The sequence below is a fragment of the Zalophus californianus genome, chromosome 4, assembly GCF_009762305.2.
Source record: "Zalophus californianus isolate mZalCal1 chromosome 4, mZalCal1.pri.v2, whole genome shotgun sequence".
Classification (NCBI taxonomy): Eukaryota; Metazoa; Chordata; class Mammalia; order Carnivora; family Otariidae; genus Zalophus; species Zalophus californianus.
In genome coordinates, this window is record NC_045598.1 from 105,466,898 (window position 1) to 105,489,196 (window position 22,299).

Consider the following 22,299-nt stretch of genomic DNA (forward strand, 5'->3'; position numbering starts at 1 on the left):
CTGTTATGTTTGCATCAGTATCAAGGTCCACACATTGCATCGCATTTAGTTTTGGTTGCTGTGTTTCTTAAATCTTCCTAATCTATACCCTCTCTCTTTCAATTTATTCATTGAGGAAACAGGTCATTTGCTCTATAGAGTTTCCCACATTCTTCATTTTTATGATTGTATCTTTTCAGTGTTCTTAAATTTTTAAAACTTGTTCTTCTGTCTCCTGTGTTCCCTGGAAACTGAATGTGAGATCTAGAGGCTTGGTCAGATTCATTTTGATTTTTTGGCAAGAATACTGCATAGGTGGCACATAATGCCTGGTCATCTCTCTTTTTGTAATGGAGACTGATTAGTGTGTTCAGGTTTTGTCCGTCAGCTCTATCCATCATAAAATTTCATTTTAGTGTTTCATTTAATGGTTTTAGCAGACACTGATGATCATTGCTTAGGTCCATTTGTCACTGGAGGTTACAAATTATTGTTTGTTAATTTTATTGTTAATAACACAATAAGTTATTGTGTTATTCAAATTCTATCATTCCTTCTAAATGTACTAGCTGAAATTCTACAAAAAACTTTTCCTCATCAACTATTTGGTTATCCCAAGGCAAGTTCCTGAAGAAAATCAAGATAAATACTTGATTCCTTCTCTTTGTTCTCCAGTTTTCAGAATAACGAAATGGTTTTCTAGCATCTTTCAAACATGACCAATTAGGGTTTTGTGTGTGTTTTCATGAACTTCTGGATTTTATTATAGTTGGTATATTTCAGTCTACTTCGATTATTGTTCTTTTTTTTTAATTTTTTATTGTTATGTTAATCACCATATATTACATCATTAGTTTTTGGTTCGATTATTGTTCTTTTTGAAACTCAAATTGTTCTATCTTTGGCCAGTGGAAGCTCCTTCAAGTTGACTTATGTGTTATTTTTTTCTTTTGAGATAATTGTGGATTCACATGTAGTTGCAAGAAATAATACAGAGAGAGCTCATGTACCCTTCACCCAGTTTGCCCTCATGGTGCACCTTGCATAACCATAGCACAATATCAGAACCAGGAAACTGACTGACATTGATACAACTCACCAAATTTACTCATGTTTCACCAGCTTTACATATACTCATTTACATGTATGTGTATGTGTATTTATCATACAATTTTTTATCATACTGTAGATTTGTGTAACCATCGTGACAGTCAAGATACACAACAGTGTCATCACTACAAGAATCTCCTGTGTACTCTTTTATAGCCACCCCCCTCCAGTCCCATCCTTAAGCCCTGGCAACCACTAACCTGTTCTCCAATTGCATACATTTTTTTTTAAGATTTTATTTATTTATTTGAGAGAGAGAGAGAATGAGAGATAGAGAGCACGAGAGGGAAGAGCGTCGGAGGGAGAAGCAGACTCCCTGCTGAGCAGGAAGCCCGATGTGGGACTCGATCCCGGGACTACAGGATCATGACCTGAGCCGAAGGCAGTCGCTTAACCAACTGAGCCACCCAGGCGCCCTGCATACATTTTTTAAAAAGAGATTTTTATTTATTAATTTTAGAGAGGGGGAGGGGCTACCCAGGTGCCCCTCCAAATCTATACTTTTGTTATTTCATGAATGTTATATAAATTGAATCATACTGTATGTAGCCTTTTGAGACTGGCTTTTTCCCCCACTCAGCATAATTCCCTTGAGATCCACCCAGATTGTTGTGTGTACCAATAGTTAATTCCTCTTTATTGCTGAGTATTATAGTCCATGGTATGGATATAGCAGTTTAACCATTAATCCACTGGAAGACATTTGGTTGGTTTACAGTTTGGGGCTATTATGAGTAAAGCTGGTGTGAACAACTGTATACAGGTTTTTGTGTGAACATACATTTTCAATTTTCTGGGATATATGCCCAGAAGTTAATTGCTGGGTCATGTAAGTACATGTTTGGTCTTTTTTGTTTTTTGGGTTTTTTTGCTCAAGCCTAAGGTTTATTTTGTCTTTTAATATGACTTCGCTTGCTTCTTCCTTGATGTGGCCTCTTCTGTCCCTCTAGCTGCTCAGTTTGTTCTGCCATCCTCAGGTCCATTTCTTAGGTATTCAGAATGATTGGATAGTTATCTAGCTGTGTTCAGGGGACAAGGCAAGCCTAGGGTCTTCCTACTATGCCGCCATCTTAGCTCCCCGCTGCATGTTTGGTCTTCATAAGGAATTGCCAATGTATTTTCCAGAGTGGCTGGAACATGTGGAGCAATGTATGAATGATCCAGTATTTCCTCATTTGCCAACATTTTGTACTATCACGATTTTCTGTTATAGTCATCCTGATAGGTGTATAGTGGTATCCCATGGTTTTAATTTACATTTCCCTAATAGCTAATGATGTTGGTTATCTTTTCATGTGCTTATTTGCCATCTTTACATCCTTTTTGGTGAAATGTCTGTTCATGTGTTTTGCCCATTTTCAAATTGGAATTTTTTTTTACTGTTGAATTTTGAGAGTTTTTCGTGTGGTCTAGATATTAGTCTTTTGTCAGATATGTCCCATGTCCTTTAGACATAACCCCTGGAGTCTTCATAGCTTCCTTGCTTTCTGGTATGGTAAGTATTTGAGGTTCATTTTGTTGAATGGAATTTTAAGCTTTTAGAAATATTTAGAAGTGATGTAGAACTATACGATTCTTTCTCTTTCTGAAGCAGTTTGGTTATTGAAAAGGACAGGGAAGAAATCTAGGAGAGAAACATCTGGCTAGACCCACTAAATCCCAAGGCTCCCTGTAACTCACTCATCCCACACACCTCCTTTATGTTCAGTTATTCCTTAAAGCATACTATGTGCTAAGATGTAAGCCAGGTGCTGGGAATAAACAGGGAGTTTCAATATAATGTGACATATGTGCATGCTGAGGTTAAGTGCTGGAGGCTCCTACCCTGGGGAGTCAGTGAAGGAGGCTTTCCAAAGGATATGGTAACCTGGCCCAGATGACAGGAAAGGCAGGGGGATGGAATCAGGACTAAGTTGAGGTAGATCTGTCAAGGAGCATATTTAGAGACCCCCAAAGGAGAAAAGTGTGTTATATTCTTGGGGTGCCCCGGGACTGCCATCTTGGGAGTCCTAGACTGATCCAATGTTTAAAACAGGACACCTTTTTAAATTTAATTAATTAATAATTAATTAAAACAATACACCTTTATGGAAGGCGGAGAAGAATGTAGGCTGATACCTGAATGTTGCTTGGTATCGTCTTGGGTAAGGAGTTAAGGAGTCAGTAGAATTGCTGCCTAGCTTTTGTCTCTTAGGTTCCTGAAACTCCTGCCTCATTCCTTTCGTAAAAAATGAAAGACCTAGTGCAGAGAAAGGAGACATCTCTGCTTTGGGCAAGGGCCTAAGGCACCATCCTGGTATGGAGACAAGAGAGCCAGGCCTGGTCTGTTGGGTTGGTTCACCTTGATGTTCCCGGCCCTCCTGCTTGGTCATGGTCCTGTCTTCCAGATGGGAGGTGACACACCTAACCTCCCGACAACTCTGTGTTCTCCTAGTACTCTCACCAGCAGATTGCACCATCCATGTCAGGGGTCTGGGGTGTCCCTTGTGTGTGGGGAGGCACACTACACTCTCTTGGGGGTTGTGGGTGAGATTTTACATTCATTAAAAGAAAGCATGGATTTAAAAAATAATAAAGTTTAGGAACACCAATTGACACTCTCTCCTCCCAGGTCTCCTTGTGACAACCACCTCCAAAATCTTCACATTCTGTCTGGCCATAAAAGTGAGATTTGGGCACCCTTAGTATCATGTTGTCATCACTGGTATGAACTAGTCACTCCCGTGGAGTACTCTTCAGAACTTTCCCATGCAAGATACAAAGGGTCAGCAGACGGGAAGTCATAGACCCTGTGCCCCCAAAGATGAGGTGATCTGAGGAATAGGTTCACCAGTTTATTTCTTGGTAAAGTAATTTCCAAGAGCTCATAGCTCATGTACAAGCAGCCAGTGAGCAACATGCAACAGTGATCTGTAAATGAAGACACTACTCAGTATATTCCAACAGCCTCAGGTTGGCTTTGGTGGGACAATGCCAAGGGTTGGGGGCCAAGAGGGAGCAGAGCATAGCCATGTCTCTGCATAAGTGAGGGCTCAGATATGGAGTGGCTACCAGGGGTGGACTTCAGAGCCAAATGTCAGAACTGCAGTCACCCCCAGGGTAGCGGAGTTCATGGGCCAGGGCTGGGCCTAGGGGCTCCTTCCCAAAGTCCACGAGGAAGTTGGGGTTCAACTTCAGGCCTCCCTTTATTGTGTCTACATCAATCTGCAGCATGACGGAGCCTTCCCTGGTGGACACAGGGAGGGGAAAAGAGAGGTCAGAAGTGGCCATCCCCTTCCCCCAAGAGTTTGTGATGCAGGGGTAGGTCCTAGGGAAGGAGCAGGGCCTGTAGGGTGGAAGCAGGTGGGGGTGCCCAAGGAGTCTTCAGAAAGGCAGACTCTTCTGGGAAAGGAGGGCTAGGGAGGGAAGCCCAGGCGGTCTGCTTCTCACCTGATGAGATCAGGGTAAAACTGCTTGTCCCAGGCACTGTACAGCGATGTGGTGACGTATAGACGCTTCCCGTCTAGGCTAAGCTGGATCATCTGAGGGCCTCCAGGTACCCGTTTCCCCTTGGGAAAACCAGGGGGGTCAGTCCCATGGTAATAACATATGGGTCCTTGGAAGGGGATCATGGAGTATGCCCCCCACCCCATACTTCTCCAGCATGGATCTGAGGGTCCCATGAGCTGGACTGGGCGCTGCGAGGTAACAGGGGAGGAGGAGGGGAGGTAAATCCTCACCTTGACCACCAGGGGCTCTGGCTGGGATTTTAGCTCTTGGTCCTTCAACACTTGCACGGGCCCTCCCTTAACAATGCTGCCCCCAAGGAAGAGCTGGGTGGGGAGATACAGAGCGTAAAGGAGGACAATGGTGGGAAGTGAGGACATTGCAGGAAGAGCAGCTTGCCTCACTTTCCCCACGTATAGCCATGGCTCCCCCCAGTCCCGGGCTGCACCATCCCTCAGCCTCCAGTTTTGCTATTCCTGCACCTCCTTTATCACCCCCCAGCCACTTCATACCCTCTCCCTCACCCCCAGACTTCTTTTTCCTCCCTCCTTCTTGCTCCCCATTCTGTTGGCGCCCCACCTGTCCCGTGAGGCGGGGCCTTTGCGGGTCAGAGATGTCATACTGCCGCAGGTCCCCGTGCAGCCAGTTGCTGAAGTAGAGGAAGCGGTCATCCAGAGACAGCAGGATGTCCGTGATCAGGCCTGGGGTGGGAGTGTGGTTCAGAGGCTTTAAGGACTCTTGTCCCCCGGCCAGGAAGCCCCATTTGAAAGCCCCCCCCCGCCCCTGCGCCAGGCACTCACCTGGCATTTCAGGCAGCAGCCAGCCCTTCACCTTCTTGGGGGGCACCTGGATCACCTTCTCCACTGACCACGTACCTCCCTGGGGGTGGGGTTGGGAGGCAGAGAGGTGAGCTTGTGAGATCGGGGGGCTGGGGTCGGATGTGGGTCTCTCCAGGCCCTACTGTCTACAGGGAGCCAGCCAAGGCAGGGCCTTCTTGCCACCGGGGTCTAAGTCCGATGCAAACCCCTTAAGGTAGGGATGACGTCTGCATTCCCAGCACCTAGCACAGTGCCTACTGTAGAAGCTCACACATACTTTTTGAATGAATATGTGGGAATTTAGGGTTGAGGAGAGAAGAGAGAGAGAACAAGTGGCCTTGGATTTTGTTCCTGGAGAAGTTGGGCTAGTGGATCCAGGCCGAGAGGCCTGGGTCACGCCTAGAGAGAGGGGTGCCTCGTGGCTGCGGAAGCCTGGCAGAGGTACAGGCTCGGACTGCTGGGAGGAGAGGGCCAGAGGACACAGGTCACCTGATTCTTGTAGAAGCGCTGGATGGTGGAGCTGAGGGCACAGCCCACGAAGCCCTGGGCCGCGTCGGGGTTGTGCAGGAAGCGGACCTCCAGGGGGATGAGCCCATCCTGTAGAGGCAGGGTCTGCACGATCTTGTGGCGCTGCCAGTCCCACACGTGTATGTGGCTTCCATATAGCCCTGGCATGGGGACGGGGCCAGAGGATGGGCTCAGGATCCGGGCAGGGGGTGGTGGGCAAAAGCCAGGGCACAGCCCCGTGCAGAAGGTTGAAAAACCGGCGGGAGGGATTAGGAAGACGCTTGAGCAAGTCAGAGTACTCAGCACACTCTTATACCAGCACCCCAAGAGTCGGGTTCACAGGAGGGGGGGTAAGAGGCCCGGAGAGGGGTTTTCAAGCAGAGAGGAGCGGCATGCGTGCGTGCCCAGGCTCCTGCTGGCCTGTGGGGGGGATTCTCACCTGCCTCTACATCAGCAGGGTTGAAGCCATCTCCAAAGACATTGGGAGCTGCCCATTCAGTGCTGATCATGACATTGTGTCGAGGCTGGTACCAGAAGTCATAGCCCATAGGTGCGGCTCCCCCAGGCTGTTCCCACGTCCCCTTCACCTCGAACGTCTCTCCATCCAGCAGCACGAAACCCCCTGAGCAGGGAAGGAAGTAAAGTGGCAGGTAGAGGTAACAGAGCTGCTACCCTCACCCAGCTCTCACTCCCAGGCATGTCCAAGAGGCTCCAAGTCCATTGCCTGGTGCCCCTTCCTCCCACTGGGTTTGCCAGCTCCTTCGATTCAGGTGTCCAAAGGGTCCCCACCCAGAGGACCGGATGGAAGGTGGGGACTCACTCTGGTGCCCCTACCGCCATCAATTTCATCCCTGTCCTCTCCAGACCACAGGGGGAGTTTTCTGTTCCCTTGAGCCAAGAGCCTGGGACTCAGCACCCCGTGCTTCTCTCGCCCAGCCTCCCACTCTCTGTGGGGTTCCTCCCAGAGTCTAGGCTCCATTCTGCTCACTACATTTTTTTTTTTTACAGCAGACAAATTATATTTACTTTTCATTCAACATGAATGCCCAACATGTTTTCCCTTGCTTGGTATGTTATGAAGCCTGGACAATTCTTGGCAAATACAACTAGATGTCAACTCCGAAGTGTTATTAAATCTAGGAGTGTCACGTTTCTCCCATCTCTGAGAAAAAGGAGCTGATAGTCTGCTCCAAGCCGTCAGATGGAGGGCGCTGACAAAATGGGTAAGGTTCAGAGGGAAGAAGCCCGGTGTAGTGATTAGGACTCAGATTCCTGGGTTTGAGTTCCACCCCTACAACTCATTAGCTGTATGACTTTGGGTAAGTTATTTATCAGTCTGTGCCCTGCTTTCTCATCTGGAAACCAGAGATCCTAGTAGCAGTTCCCTCAGAGGTTGCATCTGGCACATAGTAGACATTTTGTGTCAGTCCTGATCGTACCATAAATGAGAGAGCAAATGTGAAGATGAAGGATCCCAAGGCCTGTGAGACTTGCTCCTGAATTCCTAAAGGCTGACATCAAATGTATGCCTTTTCTGGGGCCATGTCTGTGCCCACATTCCCCACAGCGGACTGTTCTGACTATAACTTTTAAGTGAATTCATCAGTCAGGTTTCATCTTCAGAGAAATAATTGAAACTACTGAAGTTAATTGACTATGGTTTAAATTTTGGATGAGACCTAGCCCTCTGATTCTCCCTGGAAGGTCAACCTATCCCTTCCCCAGCTTGGGATCTGTTCCCCCCACAGATCTGCCTACAGTGCCAGCAGGTACCTTTGCCATTGCCCTTGGGGTCTCCCAGGGAGCTGATCATCACCTCCCCACTAGCCAGGCAGTGGCTGGTGTGCAGGTAGCCCAGGCCACACTTGGCATGGATGTCCTCAGCCTCAATGACCTGGAGGGGGATAAGGAATGGCATCAGAATCTTACAGGGCTGGGGGGACCCAACCACAACTCCCCCATTCCCCTACTCCTATTTGCTGACCCCACCTTCTTTTCGTTCAAGACACGGACACAATGTTCCCAGTGGGAATAGGGCAGAGATTCAATTCTGCAGAGCAGCAAGGGAGAGTCTGAGAGACTGCTAATTCCGCAGGCAGAAAGCACTGACTTCTCTCCCCCTGTCTCAGAGCCCTGTGAGACCAGAAGCTTCTCGCCCGGGCCATTGCCAGTGTTAACTCTGTATCACCAGCAGCCAGCTGTGAGTGCGTGGCACAAAGATGGTACACAACAACATGTTGAAAGGAAGGATTGGAGGCTCCTGCCTAAAGGAGGGAAAATTAAACAAAACAAAAACAAAAAACCCTCCCCCAAACAAAAAACTATTCCCACACCTCCATTGCCCACCCCCAGGGTCCCTGAGCAAAAAAGGCAGGGCACATGCCTTGTGTAGCTTCGGGGCCCGGGGATCGGAGCCCACATCCACCACGTAGATACGGGAAGACATGATACAGGGCAGCATCAGCTTGTTGCGTGACTTGGTGCTGTCCCCGAAGCAGCTGCTGCAGGTGTTCCATCCCGAGTGATGCAGCTCATCCTTCAGGTTGGGCATGGGCAGCCGGTGGATGACCTAGGACGGGAGAGGGGGAGGGGTGGTGCTCACCCAGACCATGCCTCTGTGATCCCTGGACCCACTTGGGCTTGGCAGCACAGCACAGCCTGGAATTCATCGCTGCCCAGCACCTCAGGGGTGCCCTTGGGCAAAGAACACACTTTACAGTCATACCCAAAGGAAGGCGAAGAAGGCTGGACTGGGAAAGGGCATCGCTGGGGCCAGGGCCGGAGGAAGGGTCTCAGGGTCCTCCAGTGCCCGAGCTCCACCTCACCTGGCAATAGTAGGGAGACTTGGGGTCAACGTCCACAGTGGCCAGATAATCCGGGGCCTCAGTGCCAGTGTTTCGGTAAATACAGGGCAGGTAGACAATCTCCTCCCGGGGTCCTAAAGGGTAGCAAGCAGTTAGCGGGGATGGCAGGGTGGAGAGGAATGACAGCGGCGGTGCTGGATGTGCCCGAGGCCGAGGTCTCAGGTTGCCCACCCCCACTAGCGGTGGAATCAGTCGAAGGTGCTGGCCTGTAGAATTCCTTTCCGGGGGCATGGGCTCTCAGACGTTGCACACTGACCTTTCATGGCTTCCAGAGGGGTAGGGTAGCCGGGTCCACACTTCCCGCATTTTGTAGCTATGGAAACAATGGGGCACGGTTGGTTGGACCACTCTCTGGAGGGTGAAGGCTCCCTCCCCACGTGCCACCACACACACCCCGCCACTGGCCAAGGCAGACACGCTGTCCCGGGTCCTGTGTCAACTCTGGCACCATCACCGGAGTGATGTGTGCCTGTGGCAGAAGGAGCTGCACAGGTAGGACCTGAAGATGGACAGACACTCAAGCAGGACCCAGGGGAGGGCAGGCGAAGGGTGAGCGCGGCACAGCTGGGCGGCACAGCAGCGACCGCTTGGACTTGCACCCCAGTCCCAGCGGCTCGCTGACTAGCCACGGGAGCTTGCGCAAGTTACTTAACCTCCCAGCTCAACTTCCACACCATCTGTATAAAAAGAAGGTACTAAGAACACCGCAGCGGGCTTTTAGGAGAGGTAAACAGGAAGGTGCCGTCAAGTGGGCAGCGCTGCACCTGACCGGAGCCAGTCCGCCCGGGCTGCCCTCAGCTAGCGAGGGTGGTACCAGCTTGGCTCCGTCCCAGCCAGTATCTCTCCCGGGGCCTGGGGCACTTCTTGTTTTTCTACCCTCTGGGTCCTGCCCCCAGGCTGCTGGCCAGAACCTGGATGACTTAGCCAAAGGTCTGGGAAGGAAGGGACAGGAGGCTGAAGTTCGAGGCCATAGGACTGTTACCACCTGGCTGTCCTTAGACCAGTTTCTCCACCCCTGCTCCTCCCCCCCCGCCCCCCGTGAGCCCCACTTCCTTTATCTGTGTTTGGTCCACCTCTGGAGGGCTCAGAGGCCCATCAGGCAGAGCTGTAGGGTGTGGCCCTCCTTGTCCCTGAAGTCTGGCAAGAGAAGCCACAGGGATCCACGGCACCAAAGTCGGTGGCCGAGAAGGAGCGCCAGGAGGACCAGGCCTCAGGCATCAGGCTTTGGGGTCTGACCAGGAGGAAGAAGGGAGGAATAGCACAGAGGGAGCTGCAGGCTGAAAGAAATCCCGGACTGGAGAGCACAGACAGGGCGCTGCCTCCCTGCCCTGGCCCACGGCCAGTGTGCCCAATGCCCTGACAGCTGGGGGGCCGCAAGTGGGGAGGCGGGAGGAGCTGGAGTCGAGCCGCCACTGGTGCCTGGGCTCAGGCCCTCAGCCAGGAAACCAGGTCTCCTACTCATGGCAGCCAAGTGACTTAGGAGGCCCGGACGTGGCAACGGCGTTTTTGAGTGCAGAAACCTGGTTTCAAAGTCCAGATCTGATATCTGCTCTCTTCACTTTCTCCTTTTCTTTGGCTAAAAGGGGGTAATAATATCTTACCTTCTTGTCTAGGTGACTATGAAAGTCAAATAAGCCAATGTATTCAGAAGTACTTTTGTAAAGGGGAAGCACCATATAAATACGGGTAGGGCTGCGCCAGAAGTGCGGGACAGAAATCCCAGGGAGAGGGCTGGGCTGGGTGGAGCAGGGTGAGAGGGCCAGTCCAAAGCAACTAAGGAGACTTATGCCAGGGCTTGGCACGGGAGGCAAGGGGGTGAGGAAGGAGGTTGCTGGACACAGAACAGAAGGAGATTCAAAACTCCAAGACATCAAGACAGAGACAGGAAACCCGCAAAGCCGAAAAGAGACAGACAGGAGGTATGAGGGAGGTGTTGCCGGCTGCCTCATCTTCCCCTCCCCACCCCCCACCTCAGCGTTTCTTAGAGTCAGTCAGGCCCTGTGCAACCCTAGGTCCCCAGGAGCATCAGTGTTCTTGCCTGACACCCTCTCTGTCTTAAGCATCTCAAGCACCATCTCTGAACACCTTTGGGTTTGAGATGAACCCAGGAGAAGCTCACTGGGTTTTCCCAATGTCAGGCTGGCTGCTAGGCATTCTGGCAGTCCAGGAAAGAGCCAGATGCAAGGGGACAAGGGCCTCGATACTCCCAAGCAGACCTGAACTCCTCCTCAGCCCGACATCTGGGAGCCTGAGGATGGGGAATGGGGGGCTTTTGGGACTGGGAAGGTGGGAGGCGCTGGAACAGGGCCCCAGTGAGAGTGTGTGGGCTCTGATTCCCCTTTCAGACTGATCGGGGGTTCAGTGTGGCTAGAGAGTGATCTGGCCCCCAAGGTCTGGGTTTCCCACCTCCTGGAGTAAAAATCTGGCCCAAGGCTGGAATCAGGATTATCTTTCACCTATGGTGACAGCCAGGGACAAGAGGTTCTCCTTACGTATACCCCCACCCCTACCAGATTTTCCCAGCTGCAGAAAGGCCCCTGGAGGGATGCCTGGGTGGCTCAGTCGGTTAAGTGGCTGCCTTCAGCCCAGGTCATGATCCCAGGGGTCCTGGGATCGAGCCCCACATCGGGCTCCTTGCTCGGCAGGGAACCTGCTTCTCCCTCTCTCTCCCTCTGCTTGTGCTCTCTCTGTCAAACAAATAAAAAAAAAAAAAATCTTAAAAAAAAAAAGGCCACTGGAGCCCTCCAGGCCACAGGCAGGGAGCCAGGTGGGGGTCTAGGGCCACCCCTCCCAGCAGTCCCTCTACCCTCCTCTCTTTACAGCTCTAGAAACATTGGCTGAACTGGGAAATGCAGGGGTTGGGGGTGGGGACAGTGGAGCAGAGTTCAACACCCCCTCCCCTAACCAGCTTCCCCGACCCAGCTTTTCTATCACTTCCTATTTTGTGGGCCAGAGGTCAGTGGCACTTGGTTGTCAGAAGGCCCCGTCCTTACCCATGCTGCTTGCTGGTGTGCTTTGGTCCTGACCGGCCTGCCAGGAGTAAGCTGAGACAGGGGCTGTGCTGGTGTTGCAGGCAGGCTGTGTCAGGAAGGGGCAAAGGGAAGGAATTTATACAACCAACTGGGGGCGGGGTGGGGCGGGAGGAGGGCCTGGGCTGCAGCCCAGAGTGAAAGAGTGGAAGACTCAGGGCAGCTGGCCAGGAGGTTTTCAAATAGCTTGGGGGCTAGCTGGGGTTTGAGTTACTGGGTGTGCGTGCGCGCACGCGCGTGTGTGTGTGTGTGTGTGTGTGCGCGCGCGCATGCTTACAGAGGCCTGTGCACATGCAGATACGTGCTGTGCCTGTGCACACATCTCTTTGGTGGGTGCCTGGGCATATGTGACTTTGTGGGTCTGCGAATGTGCATGGTCTCGTGTCTACCTGTGCGTTACCTCTTTGTGTGTGTGTGTGTGTGTGTGTGTGAGTGTGAAAATGTGCCAGTGTGAGTGTTGCGTGTCTGGACTTGGGCATGTCTGTGTGTACTTATGGGAGCCTATGCCTGCCAGGGTGTTTATGGCTGTGTGGGCCTCTGTGCGTGAGTGTGCATGAGTGTGCATGTCTGTGTGAGCATATGTGTGCACGTGTCCCTGCCTCTAAAGGCTCTTCTCTGTACTTGGATCTGTTTCTTGCCATTGAGGGGCACCCAGGGCTGTGGGCCCACTTGTTCCTATCCACAGCCAGGGTCAGCTCTCTCCTAAAATGACCCTCTCATTCCAGACATCCATGCTCCAAAAGGCACAATCTTACCCACCCCACAGCTGCTCACCCAGGTCGTCCTGCCACAGCTGCCCTGACAGAATATCCAGGTTTCACTTTCTCCAGACTCCTGTATTCCCCTTGAGCTTTGAAGTGGAAGGGAAGTTGGCAGTGCTCCTCAACACTTTCTATTACCCTCATAAATCTCAGGAGGTTGAAGTCCAACCCCCACCCCCATCTCTCCGCTTTGTACCTCAACAGCTCCCAAGGCGGATAGCAGGGCTCCAGGGCAGCCCAGCATGGTGCCACTGTCCTTCACTGGCCTGTGATGAGTCCTAAAACTCTGAGGGTCTCCACATGTCCAGGAAAGAAGGAGAGCTCCAGCTGGAGGCTTCAGTGCTGGCTGGGGCTGCTGAGCCTGCTAGGATAGTGTCCCAGGGACATGTGATGGCCTCCGGAAAAAGGCAATTGCTTGCTGAAGAACTAAGACAGGGCTGAGGCCTGATCTGTTAGCTCTTTCTGGGGCTGCCCTCATCCAGAGAAGCCCAGGTTTGAAGGGCTGGACAAGGGAACCCACCCCAACAGTCCTTCATCTTGAAGCCAAGGGCCCCCTCTTTCCTGAAAGCTGGCTGCCTGACCAGGGTAAGCTTTGCCCCACTCTTCTAGGAACCTGCTGACTCTGTGCCTACAGAAGCCACTTTCATCTCCTTGGATGAAAGCTGTGGGGTGAAGTTTTTATTGGGTAGTGAAAGGGACAAAGTTTGGTCTTGAGACTGCCCGCAGAAAGATCCATGGACTTCCCAAACTGGAGTGGAAGGAAGGAGCACAAAACTGGGCTGCTGTATGATGGGCGTCTGTCTGCCTGGTTCCCATGGGTGAGGGAGCCCATCCAGGAGGATGCTCCGTGGCCAACCATGGCAGGGAATCTCCCTTACCCCCTTCTCCCCAGTATCCCTCTGCCTCTCCTGGCTTCTTCCTACATCTGCATCCTCACCATTACGCCATCGGCCAGGCACGGGCCCCAGTCAGCCGTGTGGGTGCAGCTGTGCCCCCGGGGCGGCTCCTCGCGCTGCTTTTTTGCCTCTGCTGGCTTCTTCGTCTGCTGGCTGCCTTCACTTACCTTGCCTTCAGCCCGCCCCTCTGGTCTCCTCCTCCTGAGGTCTCATCTCATACCCCCTCTACTCTCCTGCTTTGGGGCTTGAAGTAGCCCAACATCCAAGATCTGAAAGAGAAAGAAAGCCCATTCTCACCCTCTCATCGAAAGTCCTGGAGTCATTACCTCCAGAGAGGCTGTGATTTTGCTTGTCCTAGACAAGAATTGCAAAGCACTGTTCCATCCCGGACTGCCGGCTCTCTCATGCCCGGACCTCGGACCTGGAGTGCTCGGTGGCTCCTGTATGGCACCCTAGCCTCTACCTGCCGCTTTCCCAGAATGCTTCCCCCAGAGCCTACAAGGTGCTTAGGAGAAGTTGTCCAAATTAGGGCTACAGATGGAGGCAGTCCAGGGAAAGGGCTGAGGCCGGCAAGAGAGGTGTTCATGGCCCCTGGCTTTGTCTTTGCTCCCAGGGTGGGCCACCCCAGTCAGCCTCCTTGTGGCCTGAGCCTCCCAAATGCTGCTTCTCAGGAACTTAAGGGCTCCCTCCTCTATCTGATCCGCCCTTCCCTAGCCAACCAGAGTCCCACAGAGCTGGCTGACTCCCAGATTCACATGAAGGGATATGGGGAGAGCCTTGAGCTTCCTGCCTGGGCTGTCCCTGGGGAGTGTGGGACCCCAGCCCAGGCCTGTTAATCCCAGGAGGCTGTACCCTACCCTGATACTGGGCATGGCCACTGCAAAGAAGGATGGGGGCGGTCCATGCTCCTTCTGGCTCTTTCAAGCTCTAGGAAAGCACAGTAAACATTAGAGGAGGTAGGTTATCAGTCTGGCAGCCGAACAGTCAAGAGATTATATAACTGCTGCCTGAACTTTGGCTCTGTTCCATCTTCACGGACGGAAGATGGATTCTTGTGGCCTTGGGGGCCCCACTGTGGGTTCCCCCTTTTCCTTCCAGCCTCAGCCAGACTTCTTTGGACCTCTTTAAACAGGTCTTAGACCACCGTTTGGTAAGATGGCGAAGGGAGGAAAGAAGGATTAAACCCAGAGAAGGGAAGGGAGAGGAGATGATGAAGCTGGAATCTCCAAGAATAAAAATCTTAAAAATGTTTTAAAAAATGTTGTTCTTCATCTCTAGCAAAATAAAAGTGACAGGGAAGCAATCAAAGTCCAGCCAAGGGAGTGATATTAGGGAGAAAGCAGAACTAACCTGTATGCACCACCTGGTCACACTCACCCTTGCACGTGTGCCCCACTTACCCCTTGCCACACCCCAATCTTGTAAGTAAATCATCCTCCTTTTCCTTAGGAAGAAGCTGAGGCGCAGAAGGGGCTAAGGCACCTGGGAGATGCAAAGCAGGATCCCTACCTCGGTCCATCCGACTCCGGAGCTCAGGTTTTCTAATTACTCTGGGGCCATTTTGTATTTTGTTTGGCTCTGGATTTGGCGGGGGTGAGGAGGGGGGAGGGTAGTGGGGGAGGCGGCCGGGAGGCAGAAGCACCAGAAGGAACGAGGAAAGTTGTGGTGTTGTGTCTCTGGGGAGTCTCAGAGGCCCTTTCTTGGGAATGGGGAGAACAGTGAAAGAGCAGGTGTCTCCTGACCTGAGCAGTGAGGTCTTCATGGTGGGAAGGGAGTGGGGCATACCCCGCCCCCGTGCTGTAGGAGGGAGACTCCATCCAAGTATAACCATGGTTACCTTTGGAGAGAGGCAATGGAGGGAAGGGGATAATTTTCCATTTTTACTTTATACACTTGCATATTCTAAAAAATAATAAGCATGTATTACTTTTGTAACCAAAACCCCAAATAAAGGTATTAAATTTTTTGTTGTTTTCGGCCAGTCTGCCTTCTCCTTGGGGAGACACACATGTGCGTGGTCATTCATTCACTCTCGCATTCCACAAACACTTCTGGAGACCTGTTTTGGTAGACAAAGTGGGGAACGAGGCAAAGTTTCTGCCTTCAATGCCATGCCCATCATCAAGGAAACATATAAACCAATCACATAATGGCCGATGAAGGCTATGAAGGACCCGTGATAATGTGGGTGGCCGAGAGCAGGCCGGGATTAGACAGGGTCGTCTGGTCTATACACGGACGGACTGGCCTGCAAACGAGCAGCCCAACCCACCATACAAGGGGCCTGTGGCGCATGTAGCCGCAGCCTGGGGAGGCCTGAAGTAGGCCTGGCTGCACAGGTTGAGGTTTCTACCAGCTAAGCAGAGTTTCTGAGCCATGTCCTGCTCAGGTCTCCCGGTTTCACCAGCCCAGCTCCACGCCCTTTGCAAAAGGCGGCAGTGTTTACTGAAAGCTGTCACCAGGCACGACTGGCGCCAGGCCAGGCCCTGCTCCCTAGAGGTCCACGTGGCACTGCCCACAGCAAACCTGGACAGCTAAGTAGCATTTTCTTCATCTCGCATCAGAGGAAACAGAGTTTTACGAATTCAACCAGCTGCTCACGGTTACTTCACAGCACCTCCCTGTCTCTGCACAATGCTGAGTTCAAAGCCTGCCCACCATGGTAACAACAGAGCTCAGAGAAGCGGGGGAAGCCCTCTGCCCCAGCTTCCTACAAGGGGCATGATTTGAGAGGCGCTCGGAGGGCTTCCTGCCCACCCCCCATCCGCTCAGAAATGTCCTCCCTTCCGGACTGCCATGGTGCTGGAAACTTCGCCACTCACGGTGTATTTCTTCCGGATGGGACGCCTCTTCTCAACTTGCTGCTGCACGGATTCCCCCTGAGCTGTTACGTGTGACTCCGTTTTATCGGAAGTCTGCCCCTGATGATAAGAGCAAGGGAGGCACTGAGGAGATGGAAGTGTCTTTCTCTGGAGCCACAGGAAAAGAATAGAGAGTGAGAGAGGGAGGGCTTTTTCTGTATTTCTGTCTCTCTCTCAGAGGAAAATTTCAATATATACAAAAATAGAGAGAAAAGTATAATGAACCTGCAGGTACACCACCCACCTTCCATAAAAATCTGCTCATCACCCATCTGGCTTCAACTATACCTCCCAGCCCTCCTCTACCTTGGATTGTTTTGAAGCAAACCCTGGACATGATAATATTTCTTGCATTAATATTTCTGTATGCATCCCTTCAAGATTAGAATTCTTGTTCTTTAAAACCACCATGTAGGGGCGCCTGGGTGGCTCAGTCGTTAAGCGTCTGCCTTCGGCTCAGGTCATCATCCCAGGGTCCTGGGATCGAGCCCCGCATCGGGCTCCCCACTCTGCGGGAAGCCTGCTTCTCCCTCTCCCACTCCCCCTGCTTGTGTTCCCTCTCTCACTGTGTCTCTCTGTCAAATGACTAAATAAAATCTTTAAAATAAAATAAAATAAAATAAAACCACCATGTCATAAGCACACCTAAACAAATTAGTAAGTCTTGACTCTTATCAAATATTCGGTGTTCAAATTTCCCCTATTGTCTCATAAATTTTTGTTTTACAGTTTATTTGAATCAAGATCTGAAGTGGGTTCATAGCTTCCTATTGTTCTTAAATCTCTTCAATCTGTAGGTGAGAAAGGGAGATATCTCGAAGACAGATCCAAGTTTAAGTGAGGAAGGGTCTGAGTGGAACAGAAATTATGTGTCTTGTCACATATCTAATCTACCAGAAGAAAAGGTGAAGTGGGATTGAACCCAGGTATGTAGTCTAGAAGAGGTAACAGCAACATCTGTCACAGGGATGCAGGGGAAAGTTCGCTATGACCTCCTCCCCCGCCCCTCCTGCCCCAGCCTTCCTCCTGTGCCAAGCCTGGCTCCAGAAAAGCTGAGAAAAGAACAATAAAATGGCTTTTATGCAATCATCTCTACCTTTACAGGGCCCACTTGGCTTGTACCTTCTCAGGTAAGAGCCCTGGGAAGAATTACGTCAGTGTTGGTTAATGGCCCAAATTAAGCCATCAAAACCCCTAATCAAGCCTTATTTTGGACATGTTATAATACTATAAATAAAAAATCCAAAGGAAAATAAAAGCCCTTCTATTTGAGGCTGGAAGAACCTTTGGCCCCTGGAGTCATATCCCTGAGTCACAGTTTCTCTACTAAGCTCAGGACGGGCAGGAACAAATCCCCTCCTTCTCAGGGCCTCCATTTTCTCACCTCACCACCAAAATACTGCCTGGGAAGAGTGGGGGGATACTCCCTCCAGGGTCCCAAAGACACGGGAAGCCTGAGGCTTTGGGAGACTTGTCTTCAGTTCTACATGGAATCAGAGGAAGGTCTGGGGAAGAGCCTCACTGCCTTCCTGGATTCTCTGTCTCCCATATACCGTATCTGACCTGCTATTCCCCTAGGATCTCCCCAGGGTCACGTCCAAGTGTAGAAAGATGGAAAGTGCTGTCTGGAATGGGAATATTTCGGGATTTCCTGTCTCAGCTTATCAAAAGACTGCTCAGAAACCAGAGTTTAAAAAGGCTTAGGGCGCCTGGGTGGCTCAGTCTGTTGATCATGTCTCCCTTCGGCTCAGGCCCTGATCCCAGGGTCCTGGGATCGAGGCACGCATCAGGCTCCCTGCTCAGTGGGAAGCCTGCTTCTCCCTCTCCCACTCCCCTTGCTTGTGTTCCCTCTCTCGCTGTGTCTCTCTCCGTCAAATAAATAAAATCTTTAAAAAAATATCTCTAACATATCAATTAGAAAAAGACAATAGAAAAATATTCCAAGGATATGGAAATGAAGGATAAATGGCTAATAAGAAAAGATACCCAATCTCATTAGCAATTAAAGAAATACATGTGGTGTTTTTTTTTTAAGAAAGATTTTTTAAAAAGATTTTTTAAATTTATTTGAGATAGGGAGAGAGAACGAGTGAGACCACAAGCAGCGGGAGCGGCAGGCAGAGCGAGAGGGAGAAGCAGGCTCCTCACTGAGCAGGGAGCCTGACCTGGGGCTTGATCCCAGGACCCTGAGATCATGACCTGAGCTGAGGGCAGACGCTTAACCAACTGAGCCACGCAGGTGCCCCAAAGAAATACTTGTTGAAGCAAAAACAGCAGATATGATTTTCAAAAATCAAAAGATTGTTAATATTCAGTGTTGGAAGTATTGTGGGGACAAGGGCACTCTTGTATGTTTTGGCAAAGGTATATAATGGTGGGACATTTTAAGAAGACAGTTTAGCAGGCGCCTGGGTGGCTCAGTTGGTTAAGTGTCTGACCCTTGATTTGGGTTCAGGTCACGATCTCAGGGTTGTGAGATCAAGCCCCACCTCTGGCTCCATGCTGGGCATGCAGCCTGCTTAAGATTCTCTCCCTCTGCCTCTCCCCCATAAATAAAATAAAAATTTAAAATAATAATAAAATAATAAAATAAAATAAGGCAGTTTAGCAATACCTAGCAATATTTTCAGTGGAAATCCACTTCTAGTGATCTACTCTATGGAAATAGACAAGTATTCAAATATATTAATAAGGTTTTCATTGCAACATTGTCCAGAATAGTGAAAAGTTGGAAACAACCAATATGGGAATAGTTAAATATATTATGGAACATCTATAACATGAACACCAAGCAACCATAAGGTGTAGTTAGTTTTATACATTTTGACATGGAAGGATATCCAAGAAATATGGTTACAGGGGGAAAAGGCAGAAAAATAGTATGATCCCATTTAATTAAAATGATATATAAAATTAATTAGTTAAGCCACAGGGTTTAATTAATTTGATTCATTTATATATTAAACTAATTAAGTTAAATTATAATTTATAATTACATAGTAATTATATTATGTAATTTAATCTAGTGTATAATATAAATATACACTATATATATGTGTGTATATATATATGGTTATGTGTTTGTAGAAAAGGATTTGAAGAGAGGGCACCTGGGTGGCTCAGTCGGTTAAGCGACTGCCTTCGGCTCAGGTCATGATCCTGGAGTCCCGGGATCGAGTCCCGCATCGGGCTCCCCGCTCAGCGGGGAGTCTGCTTCTCCTTCTGACCCTCCCCCTCTCATGTGCTCTCTCTCTCTCATTCTCGCTCTCTCAAATAAATAAATAAAATCTTAAAAAAAAAAAAAAAAAAGAAAAGGATTTGAAGAGATAAAGCTTCTTTTTTCATACCAAACTTACCAAATGTAACCAACACAGGTTACCTCTGAGGACTTGGATTATAGGGAGCAATTTTTATTTTTTCACATTATGTATCGATTATGTATTTTTTAAATTTTATAATAAGCTTGAAATACATGCATAATTTAAAAATTGAAATAGGGAAAGAAGATAATAACACTGTTGCCTGTCAGATGAGCAAAAATTTAAAAGGTTAAAATCCAGTCATGGAGAGAATGTAAGGAAAAGGGCATCATTCAGGATTGGCGAGAGTGCCAACTGGTACCTTATTAACAAATACAATTTGTCAATACCTCCCAAAAGTTAAATTGTGCATAGCCTTTTACCTAGGAATTCCATTTCTAGGATACAGTCCATAGAAATACCTCGACAAGCAGGCAATAAACAGGTCATAATGATAACAACAACAGATATCACTTATTAAATGCTTAGGATAGCCTTGCTACTGTTCTAAGCACTTTAAAGACAACGAAAGAAATGAACCCCACACCCACATAAAAGCTTACTATGTGCCAGGTACTTAAGCTCCTTACATGCTCTACCTTATTTAATCCTTACAACAAACCTCTAAAGTGAAGACTCTTTTATTATGCCCATTTTCCAGATAAGGAAATTACAGCATACTAAAGGGAAGTAACTCGCTCCAACTCACACAGCTAGTGGGTAGCAGAGTCCAGGATTTGAATCTAGGCAGCCGATTTCAGACTCTGTGCCTGTAACAGCTTCGCTCTAATGTAGTGAATCACAGAACCTTCCCCAAAGCTCCTTGAGATGGGTTGTTTTTATCTTCCATCGTTTGGGGCTGACGAGCTGGGCGAGCACGTACAGCCGTTTTTATGTTTGGTCGGAGACGGAACCTACCACCAACCACTATAGGAACCACAAAGGCCAGACACTCGCTTTCCCAGATCCCTTTGCAGCTGGGAGCAAGCACGTGACAGTCCTGGCCGGCCGGGCGTGCCAAGGACACAAAGAAGTAGGCCGGCGGCGAGCGGGCTGTGCTTCCTGTGGGCTCAGGCGTGTGTGGGCGGCTGGCGGCGTCGCAGAAGCTTCCCGGGTCCAGCGTGCTGGTGGAGCCAGGGCTGCCCTTGGAATGTGAGGGGCAGAGGCAGTGTTCTGAGAGTGGGGTCTTGGACAGAGAAGGGCTCTCTGGCTGCTCCTGGCTGCAGTTCAACACCTCTACCCCTGGGGCCTTAGGACTCAGTGGAGCCAACACTGCTCTGCAGGTTGGGGTGATCCATGAGGCTGTGGAAAGCAAGACCCAGAAGGAGAGGCCCCGGGGGTGGCCAGAAGACATGTTGAGGCTCAGCCCACGTCACCAGGTAACAGCTCCTCTCTTGATAAATAGCCTCCTGTGGGCTTCTGGGTCGCAAGAGAAACTAAACATGGGACACTGGGTGACTTTGCGGCCCAAGCCCCTTCATGAACCGAGGATTAACTGACCCACTTAGTCGGCCCAGGATCTCGGGAGCTCCACGCTCCTCACCTCCAAGTACAGCTGGGTGGAGCCTGAGAACTTCAGGAAGGCCGAAAGAAACCACAAAATGCCCTGGTGTGCTCTCTAGCTTGCCCTGTCTTGCCAAAAGCATCTCCTTTCTCATCCCCTGGCTTCAGGAAAGATATTGAGAAGAAAAAAACATTCGATCTTGGATTACGGGTGGCTGGCTCTCCATAATACACCATCACCAGGCGCAAGTGGTCTAATAAGGAGATCAACAGCAAGAATTCGAGAACCAGACTGCCTGTTTGAATTCTGGTTCTACAGTTCCTAGCTGCGTGAATTTGGGCAAGTAACTGGACCTCCGTGTACCTCAGTTTCTGAATCTCTAAAGAGAGATAATTAAAAAAAAAATCTATCCTCATAGGTTGTTTTGAAAATTAAATGACTTAATGCATGTAAAGCTCTTCAAATAGCACTGAGCGTGCACTAAGTGTTAGTGTTCCGATTGCAGCAATAAAGCCCTTCTCAAGTTCTGGAGAGCTGCTGTACAAACCCACAACTGAACTGTACATTTAAAAATGGTTGAGATGGTAAATTCAATGTTACAGGTTCTTTACCACAATAAAAGAAGATGTAAGGAGCGCCTGCGTGGCTCAGTCATTCGTTAAGCGTCTGCCTTCGGCTGAGGTCATGATCCCAGAGTCCTGGGATCGAGCCCCTCGGGCTCCCTGCTCGGCGGAAAGCCTGCTTCTCCTTCTCCTTCTGCACTTGCTTGTGTTCCCTCTCTCGCTGTCTCTCTCTGTCAAATAAATAAATGAAATCTTTAAAAAATAATAATAATAAAAGAAAAATGTTATAAAACTTATGAAAACTGAAGTTTTTAAACATGGCATTTTGTTATGAAGATACTCGCTTTCAAAGATAACTAGCAGGGGTGCCTGTGTGGCTCAATCGTTAAGCGTCTGCCTTCGGCTCAGGTCATGATCCCAGGGTCCTGGAATCAAGCCCCGCATCGGGCTCCCTGCTCCGTGGGAAGCCTGCTTCTCCCTCTCCCGCTCCCCCTGCTTGTGTTCCCTCTCTCGCTTTGCCTCTCTCTGTCAAATAAATAAATAAAAAATCTTAAAAAAAAAAAGATAACTAGCAATTCTTTTCTTGCAGAAAATTAAATGACTCTTTCTTTAAAAAAACATA

The 22,299-nt window shown here is 49.7% G+C and overlaps 1 protein-coding gene across 5 annotated transcripts; it reads right to left on the reverse strand.

Moving 5' to 3' along the window:
- Positions 1-3,910: 3,910 nt before the first annotated feature.
- Positions 3,911-20,551, reverse strand: SELENBP1 (selenium binding protein 1). Of its 5 annotated transcripts, none has more exons than XM_027568826.1 (14): positions 20,320-20,551; positions 16,273-16,371; positions 13,618-13,719; positions 9,021-9,077; positions 8,726-8,838; positions 8,284-8,469; positions 7,674-7,794; positions 6,340-6,522; positions 5,883-6,061; positions 5,376-5,454; positions 5,155-5,276; positions 4,809-4,901; positions 4,519-4,637; positions 3,911-4,315 (listed from the first exon to the last, which is right to left on the reverse strand). In XM_027568826.1, the coding sequence occupies exons 4-14, from the start codon at positions 9,025-9,027 to the stop codon at positions 4,153-4,155; spliced, it is 1,365 nt and encodes a 454-aa protein (XP_027424627.1). In that variant the 5' UTR covers positions 9,028-9,077; positions 13,618-13,719; positions 16,273-16,371; positions 20,320-20,551; the 3' UTR covers positions 3,911-4,152. The 5 variants fall into 5 exon arrangements, with proteins under 5 accessions (XP_027424627.1, XP_027424622.1, XP_027424630.1 ...); XM_027568821.1 differs by having other exon boundaries at positions 16,273-16,419; XM_027568829.1 differs by lacking the exons at positions 13,618-13,719; positions 16,273-16,371; positions 20,320-20,551 and adding an exon at positions 13,492-13,558.
- Positions 20,552-22,299: the final 1,748 nt, after the last annotated feature.